Below are 13,583 nucleotides of genomic sequence, written 5' to 3' on the forward strand. Positions count from 1 at the left end.
AAATAAATATAAATAGATAAATTGGTTTGTTTTGCCTTGTAAAGAAAAAGGAGTGGAAAGGAGTACAACATATATAATCCAGCAAAAAAGAAACTGGAACAGATGAAAAATATAAATAATGGGAAAAGATAATCACAACTTTTTCCCCAAGGTGGACCAAGAACTAAAGATGTCATTTCAGTACCATAAACATTTAATGCAGTATGTTCACTTTTAAACTTGCTGTGTTATCATATTTACCACATTTCCTCCTACAATCCTACAGAGAAAATTGAGCGTTCAAGTTAAGCTAAATTCTGCCCTAGCATATAGCCATGCTCTGGTCTGTAGGGCCACAGGTTACAACCAGGTCACAAACAGATTGCAGCTTGTGATAATTGAGCTGAAGCCAAGTAATTATGCCTGGGCAGGAGAGTGAGGATGAAAGGACAAGCCAGGAGGTAGGACCAAATAACTACCAAAGGATACAGGAACATGCCAAAGATCAGTGGATTCACTGTCTGGCATGAATGGGTGGTGTCAGCCTAGACCCTCTTAAATTTGCTGTTTGGGTCTGAGGCCATTATAAAACGAATGCCCACTGTCATTTCCCTTTCTGTGTGGAAATGCAGTCATATGAGCTTTGTTTTGTGCATAAATTCAAGTTCAATGTGTTGCTATTAGTATCTTAACAACTTGGGACTATTTTACCTATGAAATCACCTTACCTCGCATGTTCCCACTCAACCACTTCGATCAGTGGAACTGACACTGCTACAGGTGCCACATAATACACATTCTGCATTTGTAAGAACCTGATCGTTTAGTGTGGCAGCACTTTGGAAGTCCCTGCTGAATGATATCAAGCAGGTGCCTTCATTCTAATCTTTTCAGTGCCCTCTAAAGACATTATTTTTTAAACAAGCCTGCCTAGATGCTTAGGAAGGTAATGCTTAGAAGGTTGATCTGAATTTTAACCTGTTTGGTATTTTAACTTTTTGTATTGTAATTTTTCCTTGATAATTTTATTGTTTTATCTTTTTTGTAAACTGCTTTGAGGGTTTGTTTGTTTTTTTACAATTAAGCAGTGTATAAATTTTGTGAAATGAAATAAAATAAATTCACCCAAGAAGCAAAACTCATCACTTGTTCTGGCTTGATATCTGGTGTAGGTGAAATCCCTGTTTCTTGCTTCCTTACATGTTGAACTTTTGAGGTACCCTACAATGTGGTAGACATGGAACTGTTTGCCTGGTGTTATCATATGTATGAATAATAATTTTAATAATACCCCACCCATGTGGCTGGGTTTCCCCAGCCACTCTGGGTAGCTTATGGCAAATCTAAAAACATAATAAAAACATCCCTATGGTTCTTAACCATCCTAGGATGGTTTTATTTCCTATTTGAAGTTGTAACATTGGAGGTAGATAAGTATTTTATTTCTTATCATGAGATTCTCTTCATTTTTGAAGGAATGTAATTGTCATATTTGTGGTGAGAAGGATAAGAAGGTAACAAGGATAAAAAAAAAATTCTTGTCCAAATAATACAATATTTTAAGACTAATATAAGCTTAATAAATGATTGCTCCAGCATAGGAAAGAAGCTCAGATTTTGGAATATGCCATTATGACTCCTAAATTTGTGCGTGTGTACTGTTATTTTGCCTTTGTTAAGCAGAAGCACCAAAGCCAGGCAAGGTGTGCTAAATAATATGTATAATTCATTCCATTGCACTGGGTTTTATAATTCTCGAGGATTAATTATCTGACAACATGTTAGTTTGCTCCACTGCTTCCATCTCTGGAAAAGGTGGGTGCATCATTAAAACTGTATAGATAATTAGCTTCACCAGCCTGCTTTTGTTTGTGTGTTTATATTATTATTCAGTGCAGCATGTAATATAGATAAGTTTAATACGGTTTCTTAATGAATACCTGATGGTTCGGGGGGAGAGCCCTCCTCAGTCTATGTTCATGTTTTATTGCAAAGGTGTTGTGTTTTTAAGGTAAACTTCATGTTTTGAAGTTGGTGGGCTCTCTGAATACTTAATTTGTTCATAAGCATGCTGTATCTACCTCCACAGTCAATACTATTCCTATTGGGGGAATGGTATAAATAGCACAATGCTCAATGCAGAGTTGTGCACCACATCTGAGCTGAGAGATCTTTCAACACTTCCATAACCTCAGAGACCTTTGAAATAATTCAGAAATAATTCCTGGGGTGTCTCTCTCCACAGTGCTAGAAAGACTAAAGGGAGGCTGGTCAGCACAGAAGTGGCACATGACTCTGATCTGTTTTGACCTAAGCTGAACTACTTTCCTGACCAAGCCTGTAGTGTAGTGTTGTGTAGCCCAAGCAGAGCACCAGTGAATTTGAAGGCACTTCTAAGATGGCTGTCTAGTGATCTCCTCAGTAATTACAGTGCTGAGGGGAGGAAAATCTCTTGTGGCTCTTTTCCAGATAGAACTGTGAAGGCTGAGGACCATTGAGTTGGCCATTGAGTTTTGAAGTTCACACTGTGCTGACTGACAGATCAGTAGTATGCAAGTGCCATTTCTGAGCTGGCCAGGTTATGGGAGGGCAGGGGGCATTATGTGGTATATGAAATGCTGTTTTAGAAGAAGTAAGTGCAAAATATAGAGCGATATTAGCCACAAATATGACATGGATCCATCATGCAAACAAATAAACCCATGCAAAGATGTCCTATGTCCGCATCTTAATATTGTATTACATACTTCACATCCTCTCCTTACTGTAGTTGGTTTCTTTTCCATCTTCAGTTGATATTTCTGAGAGGGATTCAAGAAACCTGCCAAGTTGGCATAGTTTTTAGATTATCCAAAGGAGGGTTTAAAGGTTAGCATCTGCCCTCTAAAAACCAGATTGGGAAATGTCAGTTCAAATTGACTAACATCTGTCTCATGAAAACTTTCTTAGTATAACTTTAGGTTTTGTAACTAACCCTTCAAAATAAATCTATAGACTAAGCCCATAGCTATTAAAACAACAACAGTAGATAAAACCATTATTAAAACATGGGGCCATAAAATGTTATTTTCTATAATAAGTATATTTTAAAATTTCTGTTTTGCATGGATAGAGAAGGAGTGATGTGAAGATGAAACTACCAGGCATAGAATACTTTACCCCGGTGAAAAGGAAAACTCTTTTTACACATTGCTTTATATATAATATCCTGTAAAGTGCACTAGCTGACCCATTTGTACCAGCAGGTTGTTGTTGTGAAGTGCCCCTTTGAACATTCCTCATTCAGGATGGAAGGCGTTTGTGTCACTGCCCAGCTTTGTGAAAAACACCCAAGCCATGCTTGTGTTTGGAGTGGGGGGGCTGGTCTACGGTTACTATGAACTTACAAAGAAAGACTGTAGAAATTGGATTTTATCCATGAGAACAGCATTATATTTTTCTGGAACACTAACAACAGAAAGTAAGCAAGACAGAAGAACCTTGCTATTGAGTAACAGAATTGATCAGCCCACAACATATATAACCAGGAGTACTCAAGATTAGGAATGGTTGCGCCACACAAGTACAGTTGAACTTTTCTGCTTTTCATCACCTAATAAGGGGTTTATATTGTTAGTTCCATAAACCCCAAGAATCATAGTTTTGAACAAATAGAATAGCTGTGAAACCAGCTTCCAATGGTCCTCCCACCTCTTTAAATATTGCCTCTGTCAACTTCAGCCCGATGAACTTCAAAGCAAGAGGAATTCATATACTGAAGTCCACAAACTAATGAGTCACAAAAGCAGGACCAATATTTACTATTGAGTTCACTCCTGAATCCAAGATACATGTTTTTAATCTTTCTTGGAAATTTCAAATGTGTATCACATGGACAGAACCCTCCTGTGAAGCAGTAGAACTTTTGGACCTTGTCAAGTACTTCTTGAGTTTAATGGATTGGAGGCAGCTGAGAATGACTATATCACACCTTTTAGAGCAGACCAGACACTGAACTACTTAGATCTGTGTGTTCTCTTCATTGCCCTTTACTTACTCCATGTTCTTCCTGTTGTTAATCTTTGTTCTGTGTCATCACTGATTTACAGGTCTTCTCTACTTTTTCTATGACCTTTTTTTCACCTATAGGGCTTGTCTGCTGTCAAGATATGCTGCTTTGATTAATTGTATTTCCTGCTCAACTTTGGTTGGCTTCACTCTCATCTTTACTTGTTAACCTTTGCAAGCTTTTATTGTGAACTTTTATGTGCTTTAACCTTTTCTTTATTGACTATCTCACCCTTCCAGCACAGCCTCAGTGCTCTTTGCTGTTTGGTTGGGGTTTTTTTGAAAATTATTTTCCTTGTATAGCTCCTGGCTTTTTTCCTATCATTGTAGCAGTATAGCACTGGTATAATTGTGTTTCCACAACAGTGTAAGTGGGAAAATTCCAACTGGAACTTTTTTATTTTGGGTGCTCGATGACATAACAGGACTTGGAAAATTCTTTCACATGCCAATGGAGAATATGCAGGCAAATGGACTGGGGCCACAAAGCTTCCCTCTGCTAAATCTATGCTAACCTGAGTTTTTGTGGCAACATAAATCTTACCCAAACTATGAGTAATTAGAGTTTTTCCAGTTTAATCATGGCTAGCATGAACAGAGGAAGGGACAGGCAGTGTACATGGGTCTCATGCGTATATGGGTTGACTAAGATGAGGTATGATTGTCCAAACAAGTTGCACTTACAGGCAGCAATCTTCAAATGCACTTTTCACAGTCACTGTGGCAGCTACCATTTCCTATTCCTTCCTTCCTTGACTCAAGTGAATGAGCCAATTGCATTTTTAAATAATATATACAAGGGCCAACAACCTGGCACATGTGCCATCCTTGTTCTATAGATATGGTAATATAGGAAGCTGGTCACTCTGAAACTGAGTGGGGTGAATGATCTGGTCTTTGCCCGTGGGAGAAGCTGAAATTCAATATGAAAAGCAAGGAAGGTAGGCTGGAAGTGGACCTTGATCTCCTTCTTTTTAAATATGCAAACTCCTCCAGGCAAAAGTTAGACAGATAATTCTGATGTTTGAAACTGTTATCCTGAACTGCCCACCTGACTCCAGTTTTACAGCAGTCTGTAGCTGATAGCATCATTTTTGTTGGCCAGGGCATAAAATGGTGGATGCCTGAACCTTAAAGAACTAGTTCCAGCATCAGACTGCCAGTGGGAGAGCGAGAACAGACATCAACCCAGACAAATAAAGAGATGAACTCTGACATATGTTTGCCCATACTCTGTGGCCTTTTACAGTGACTCTGCTGCCTCCTTGTAGGGTTATCATCAGCCCCTGCCTAACTGTATCATCTTCCTTGGCCAGGAACATAACAGGAATGCTGCCTTGGGCAGCAGGCACACCATCAGCAAGGTTGTCACCAAAAAGGAAAGACCACAGGGGGTTGTCTCTTTGAGGGTGACATAAAGACCACAGACTTTATTTTTCTGCCCCTTTTAATTTTTTATCTTTATTTTTGCCACACATGTAAAGCTGAATGTGCACAAGTTAAATGCATGGATTTCAGGTTCTCAAAGCAGCTTTAATGTCAAGACTAAATTTTGCCTATGTCATTAGAAATCCATTGGTCTATTGACACCCATTGCCATAATAATTCATTAGCAGTATGAATACCAGAAGAACCCAACTATGCATGTTTATTTTATCAAGGCTTTATAAAATAAATAAATTAATTTAGAACTTTTTCTAGGATGTGCGACACAGGAGAAGGGCTGTTCACCTTTCAGACAAGGGAAGGCGAGATGATCTATCAGAAAGTCCATTCTGCAACGCTGGCAATAGCTGAACAACATGAAAGATTGATGATGGAAATGGAACAAAAAGCACGGGTAAGGATCTCACTCCAATATTGCAAAAGGCATTTGCTGCATTAAGAAGGGAATAATTGTTAAATTAATAAAAACAAAATCAGACTTCTTTAAGAAACTTAATACCCATGGATACATTAACATGATACTGAAAAATGGGTTGTGACATTAGTTATTTTAGGCCATACGTTCCCTCAGAGTCTATATTTAATACATGGAGTTAGCCCTGATAGGTAGATGGAACAGCCATCAAGGTGTTATTTTTCTGAATGTGGTGTCCATGTGTATATGCCTTTATACATCCTCTTTTCCCTAATGCCAAACATTAACCATGCCACATTGTAAGCTGCTTTTGAAGCTTCCCAAGTTTAAATAGTAGTTGGATTGTGGCATGATCTTTGTTTAAATGAACAAGGTGTGCTCTTTTCTGGAGCATGGCCAGTGATGTTATGCCATGAACAATATTTGCTCTCAAGAATTCCAGTATATGCTCTTCTCTTTGATAGATCAGGCCTGTCTTTAAAGAAGCAAAACCAATGAAGCTTATTATAAAGGCAGCGTAAAGGTTAATAAATGTCATCGTACAGTGGTCAGAAGACTACATTTGCCTAAGTGCCACAAGACAATCTTCATTCCCCCCCCTTTTTTTTAACTTACCTTGTTTAGCAACATAAATATTTGACTGTTAATATACACATGAACAAACTCTGGTTTTTATTCATTTTTTTTTAAACCACATTTTGAGAGCATATTATTATGGGGAAAACGTTGAAGTTATGAAGAATTTCCATCATAGCATTCTAAATCACTTTGTCCTTTGCTTAGGCCACTTTCTTTTGTGCAACAGGCAGCCTTGCAGCAAATTGAGAACATGCAATATTTCTCTGGTTGACTCACACCAGCATTTTCCTTCCCACTAACTTGAACTGAGTGCATTAATTTTTAGGCAACAAGATGTTCAAAGGAAGAGCCTGTTTAGGGGGACGGTCAATATTCTCAATACATTTGATTTATTTTAGTTTTCCTTTTTCATTTTAGGATATTATCTAAAAGGACCGTGATAGAAGAAGAAGAATATATATCAAACACTGATTTCAAGTTCACTTACTTACAGTATTTAACTCTTCTTACCAGAAGAGTTCTGTTTCAAGTAAAATGTTTTGCCCAGCACCTTTAAAGATCTACACTTGCCTGCTTTCAACTGAGCTTTAATATGCTCTGAAAGGATTAAGTATGGGCACTCTAGAAACCTACTGTGAGTCATGTGGTTCAAGTTAGCATTTCCATCTTCAGCGTTTGTCCATACCTAATACCCACCTTTTATTGGAGGACAAATGTGTGCACTGAGGGCCTCTTGTATTCACATAGACACCCCCCCCACACACACACACGATTTGCAGTTCTAAATCTTGTGCAAAGACTATGTAAGGTGAACAGACTCCCTACTGCAGATGCTAATCTCCAACATATGATAGGCAGCAGGAATGGGATGCTGATGTGACAGAGGGCAGAGTCTAGCATGATTATCCTTAATCTCTCTCATGTGATGGGACGCGGGTGGCGCTGTGGGTAAAAGCCTCAGCGCCTAGGGCTTGCCGATCGAAAGGTCGGTGGTTCGAATCCCCGCGGCGGGGTGCGCTCCCGTTGCTCGGTCCCAGCGCCTGCCAACCTAGCAGTTCGAAAGCACCTCCGGGTGCAAGTAGATAAATAGGGACCGCTTACTAGCGGGAAGGTAAACGGCGTTCTGTGTGCGGCTCTGGCTCGCCAGAGCAGCGATGTCACGCTGGCCACGTGACACGGAAGTGTCTTCGGACAGCGCTGGCCCTTGGCCTCTTTGAGTGAGATGGGCGCACAACCCTAGAGTCTGTCAAGACTGGCCCGTACGGGCAGGGGTACCTTTACCTTTTACCTCTCATGTGATATGAATTGTATGAAAGAAACTCACATCCAGACAGTGCTATTTTTGATACAAAATGTGCAGGTTTGTAATGAATTCCGAGCCACAGATGATGTGTTTTTCTTTTGATAGTTTTTTTCTTTTGATAGTGTCTTTCTTTTGATATACAGTGCTACCTTGGTTTAAGAACAGTCCTGTTTATGAACGATTCAGTTTATGAACTCCGTAAAACCGGAAGTAGTGTACTGGTTTGCAAACTTTACCTCGGTCTAAGAACGGAATCCAAACAATGGAAGGGCACCGGCGGTGGGACTCCTTATTAGGGAAAGCACACCTCGGTTTAAGAATGGTTTCAGTTTAAGAACGGACTTCTTGAATGGATTAAATTCCTAAACTGAGGTACCGCTGTACTCTGTTTTTAGTTTAAAATGGATGAAGTGTTTTATCGTACCTTGGGTCCTTTTCCTGTGGGTTAGATATCCCAACAACTCAAACTTAACATTAGTAACTTGTCTTGTTCATATTCGTAAGGATAGTCACATTAATTGTGGGAAAACCTAGGATGCACCAGGACTGAAATAGTGTTCTTTTTAAAAGTATGGAATCTCAGTATTACAAATAAAATTACATGTTACATCTATGTAAAGAAAGGCTAGCAAGTTTAGAAAAGCATGGAGGTGGTTTATAAGTAAATGGAATTCTAAACAATCTGACATTAAAGATAAACCTTCCTCCCCCTAGGATTTTGGGTTATAATGGCAGAATGCAATTCATTGTTTTACCTTTGAACCAGGGTCACAGTTGTGGCCCAATTATACTCGGTATTTATTTATCAGCAGTATATGGGTTTTTTTATTTCCTATATTTATCTTATCTTTATCTTCAGTTGTCACTTTTTGTGTAATTTGGTGAATAATTTTTATTTCTTTATTTCAAAGACAGTTGAGTCAAGCAATTGGGAGTGCAGGCAATCTATTCTCTGGTTTGTTAGCTAATCTGATGTTCTAGTGTCTTGTCTTTAGGTTTCCTATCCTAATTACATGAACTGCAGATTAATTTATTTTAAATGGAGGCCGAGATCCTTAGTGAGGGTTGCAGGCAATGCAAGAGTGTCTTTTGTGCTACAGTAGAAAGCTGCAGGGAACACACTTGTTCTGTGTTCCCTATTTCTGACCTAAGGCTTCCTCTTGATGTGATAAGAACTGAAGGAGCCACTAGGGAAAGCACTGGGCTAAGATGATTATATTTTCAGGAAACATAGGCCTGCCTTGAAGCCCTTTCTCCTTCTCTTTGAAGATTTGAAGCTGACTAGAGTTAATGCTCTCTGAACATGCTCAATAATGCTCTCTAAACATGCTCAATTTCCCCCCCCCCAAAAAAAATTATGAAGCCCTGGATATTTAGACTACAATCCTATACTCTGGGAATCAGGTACATTGAACTCAATGAGGCTGAAGAGACATGTATTGGATTGTCCTGTTTAAATAGACCAACAAAATAAACAAGTCCGTTGTAAGAGAAGAATAGATTATATGGGGAGTGAATATTTGTCACTGTCACCCCATACTGCAACTTTTAGTTTGTATCTCCTCAGTTAACTTCATGACTGGCTTGTAATGAAAGATGTTTGTTCCAGCAAGCATTCACACTGTCAGAATCCATTTCCATATAAGTGGCTAAAGGGCAAGTTTCCAATGAGATGGAGTGGCTGAGAGGGCAGTCCCATTGCGCAGTTTGTAATTCAGATGGAATCACATTGACAAGATAGCATGAGCTCTTAACTTCTCTCTCTATCTCTTCCTTTTCCTCATAGTTGTCTTCTTTGTAACTGGCTTTGTTCCTGTTGTGTGGAATAATAGCAGAAATTGTAGTAATGTTAGGTTTGAAAGGAAGCCTGCTGTTTCCCCCCTGTAAAATCTGCTATCAGATAATTTCGGCAATGTTCTCCATAAATGCCCAACTCTTGTCTATGTGTACTACATAATTTGTGAGAAGGAAAACATGTGTGAAGTGGTTCTCTCCATGGTTCCAGGTACATCTTTTATTCTGAAACAGAATGGCACAATGACACTGTTATAAGGATTGTAGAATTAAAAAACGAGCAATGTTCCTTTTTAGAAGCATATACTAGCCTAACATCTGTGGACTGAAAAAGACTTAATTATTTCACCATGTAGGTGTAAAATTTAGGGCAATAATATGGTGTATCCATTATTAAAACCATGGAAAGGGAAGGCAGGTATTTCTAACTCATTTTGCTAACTTCCATACCCAAGCTTATGTAGTTTCTTTAATATAGTACTGTTTCTTTAAAAGTATACAATTAATTAACATGCTACTGTCACTTTAAATAGAATTTATTTTACTAAGACAGTTTTTCAGAAGCAGTTCGTTAACCTATTAAAACTCTTTTGCCAGATGACCTTATTTGCTCCACTCCAATTAGGCCTCAACAAGGACTCTTGTTGAAGTTTCAACCCTTACTAACCTATTGAAGTGCAGGCCTATTTTTGTTAGAATATTCATCTGGTTCTCCTTCCAGACATCAGAGCCTCACATTCCAAACTGCCTCTCACTTCTTGTCCCTTGGTGCTTATACATAGGTTTATGTAGCCACCCTGCATTCTTTTGAGATCCTCTTCTGCTGTCGTCTTCTTGTGACTATCCACCATGAGGACTAAGCACCAACCAACATAGACTCACTAACAAGCATGGACTGACTCCTGGCCGACCAGCACTCAACTATATGTTCCGTTCTGGCACCTCTAGTTCAGGCTCAGCCAACCACAGTGTCTAACTGAACATTCTAAACTTGCAACCACATATCAGAAAATGCATATTTTCTATTCTACTTTTGCTTACTGAGAGTCCAATCTCCAACCCCACCTCAGCTCTCAGTTAAGGTCCCTCAGTGACAATTAAACCAACTGTCACTTGTCCAGACAGAAAACGTTTTCCCCATTACAATAAAAACAGCAGAATGCATTAAAGCGCCATTCATCAGGATTTCTTCATAAAGCTCATGGAATCTATGTTCAGAATATTGAAGATGCACTTCATTGGGCTAAAGACAGTCAAAGTCCAATGTGCAAACATTTTTTCTGTGGCCAGGTAGAAGTCAGTGGAATCTGTCATATGCAAATGGGAGCCAGATACATAGGTGACTTTTATCTCCCCTTTTTCTGTGGTATGGGTTTTCTGGTTTTCTTCTCTGAATAACTAAGTTCTTTCTGCACTGATGCTAATCATGACTCCTGTCTAAACCAGGGTTTGAATCAGTGATTGCCAAACACCCCCTGCTCAGGCTTAAAATAAGACTTTCAAAACTGAACTTTCTGCCAAACTCAATCTTTCAAATGCAATACCGCCTCACACACCCACTCCCTGAGGGCTCGCCCACTCTTCCATTTGTCCCATGCCTAGAAAGCATGGATCTGAGCAGTTTTCCACTTGTCGCACCACTTTCCCCAGGAAAACCCACTCTTTCCCCCAGGGAAATTGGAGCAAAATGTCAATTGGAACCTCATTGGCATTTGCTCTGATTTCCCTGGGGAGAAGCAGTGGGAGGAGCAGAAAAAGCACAGAACTTCTCACAAAGCTTCTATTCTGCCCTGCCTTTTTGTCCATTTTTGCTCTAGTGGTAGCAGCAGTGATAGGATGAGAGAGGACCTATCTCTCTTCCCTGCTTTCTCTAATGTCTTGCATGTTTTCATGACTGAGAACAACTACAAGGATCACTGGCTAATGAAGGTTTCATAGAACTACCATGTTTTCCAGTATGTCTTAACATCAGCATACAACCATCTCAGAATGCTATATATTAAGAGAGTTGGAGTCTGTGTGCATAAGGTTAGGAGGCAGAGGATGGTAGGTGACAAGGGCAGAGGGAGTATTTATCAAAGTCATCAAAGTTGTGCTTGAATAATATTTAGAGCCATGACAATCACTTTCCATATGGGAAAGAGGGATGGAGAAGTATATCTTCCTGAGGTTTAATTCAGGTTTGGATTAGGCCATGGTGAAATATAATTGGCTGACACAACTGCAGTATTGGGCTACTTTTTAAGGCAACATGAATCTGTCATTTCATTTCATATAAATGGTGCAAGCTGAAGAAATAGGCAGATATGCCTAGATGTTATAAAATGCAGTTATAAAAATGCAGCAGCAAAGGATTGCAGTAAATTTCACTAGCACTCATTAGACACAAAGGACTGGAAATAAATGAATCAAGGCCTAGCTGGGAAAGCTCAAGATTCTCACTTTTGGTTTGTTTGTTGTTTATTTGTTTGTTTTACTTTTCAGAAACTATTTTTATTGCAATATTTCTACAGTTGAACTCTAGCCTTGTTTCAGGTCCATTTCTACAACTGAGGCATTTAGGCAGACACATTCAGACACATTCCAGGCCATATGCAAGCTTTTCCATATATATTGTGTCTAGATCTTAATCTACAATGACATTCTTCCACAACTCATGTTGTCAGACGTAAGCCACAGCAACAATATATCTGACAGCATAGCTACACCAAATCAAAAAGTAACAACTCAAGCATTAGTTCCAACATTTCCTGTCCAGTACCATGCTGTTATGTTTTTTTACACAAAACCCATTGTGTAAATACGTGTAACTAGTCTAGCCTAATTTAATAGGGCAGGGAATTGTTGCTGGTCAGATTTGGTTCTGAGACAGAATTCCCTCTTTCTCAAGATAAAGTCTTCTGCAGCTTCTTTTGAAGGTTCTTAGAAGATTTTGTTTTTCTTTCTTAGAAAAGGGTCTTTTGATCTCACATAACATTTAGATAATGTGTGAGATCAAATAGCCTTTTTCCCAGAGAAAAATGCAGCTCTTAAAACTTCAAAAGCCGCACTGGAGGTTGAGGTACTTTTTACTCATTTGAAGTGAAACCCAAAGGGCATCCATGAGCTGCACTCCCAGTACTCCTGTACTTTACAGTACTCTCAATACAGGCTCTAATAAAAACTTGCAAGTGAGGTAAGCTATGTGAAAACATGTTGCAATAAAGAAATACCAATTGATACCCATAAAACTGCATCATTAGATACATTTTTTTCCATTGGCAGAAATGGTGTATTGTGCTTGTTTGCATATCTTTCTTCTTGCTGAAAATAAAATGTTGAAAAATGAAGAGGCGACATATATTTCAAAATTTTATGTTTGGATTTTTATCATATGTAAGAAATGGAAACTTTTCAGGGTTGCTTGAACCAAACGTAGTGGTCCAGTTCAACTCTGCATCCAGGCTGCTCCTAGGACACATGCTGCCGCCTTTTAAAAGTAAGGTTCACAAGATCAGCTGTTGAGCAGATTGGGGGTGGATTTGAGGTGGACTCATATCAGAAAAAGATCATTATTGAAACTGAAAAAATAGCATAAGAAAAGGGCAAGCAAAACGGCAGTGATTGCTGCTGGTGCATCTTCCCTATGAGGAATATCTGGAGTGTTTGGGCCTCTTAGTTCCAGAGAAAGAAAAAGACAATAAGGTAGAATAATAGAATTGCAGAGCTGGAAGGGAAGGGACCACACCCTGTAATGCAGGAATCTTTTGCTCAGCATGGGGCTCAACCCTTAGATTATGAGTCTTATGACTGAGCTACTGTATCCCAGTACTGTAGATCAAGAAAACTTTTTCTTCCACTCCCATTGTGTTAGAACTGTCGGTCATTCCTTGAAGCTGATTGGCTGTAATTAAGACAAAATAAAATACTTCACCCAGTGCATGCATATGGAATTAATGGCCACAAAGTGTGCTAATGGTCACTGCCTGAGATAGGTTTAAAAGAGAATTAAGAGTTAGAAAAACCCATGGAGGATAGATC

At 39.1% G+C, this 13,583-nt stretch overlaps 1 protein-coding gene across 1 annotated transcript in view; it reads left to right on the forward strand.

Moving 5' to 3' along the window:
• DOK6 (docking protein 6) overlaps positions 1–13,583 on the forward strand; it is a 172,626-nt gene that overhangs the window by 124,121 nt on the left and 34,922 nt on the right. Inside the window, exon 6 of the mRNA XM_083450221.1 lies at positions 5,728–5,866. Coding sequence (XP_083306347.1) covers positions 5,728–5,866 — 139 coding nt within the window. The remainder of the gene's footprint in view (positions 1–5,727; positions 5,867–13,583) is intronic.

This window comes from Podarcis tiliguerta (assembly GCF_965153285.1).
Source record: "Podarcis tiliguerta genome assembly, chromosome: 7".
Lineage (NCBI taxonomy): Eukaryota > Metazoa > Chordata > Lepidosauria > Squamata > Lacertidae > Podarcis > Podarcis tiliguerta.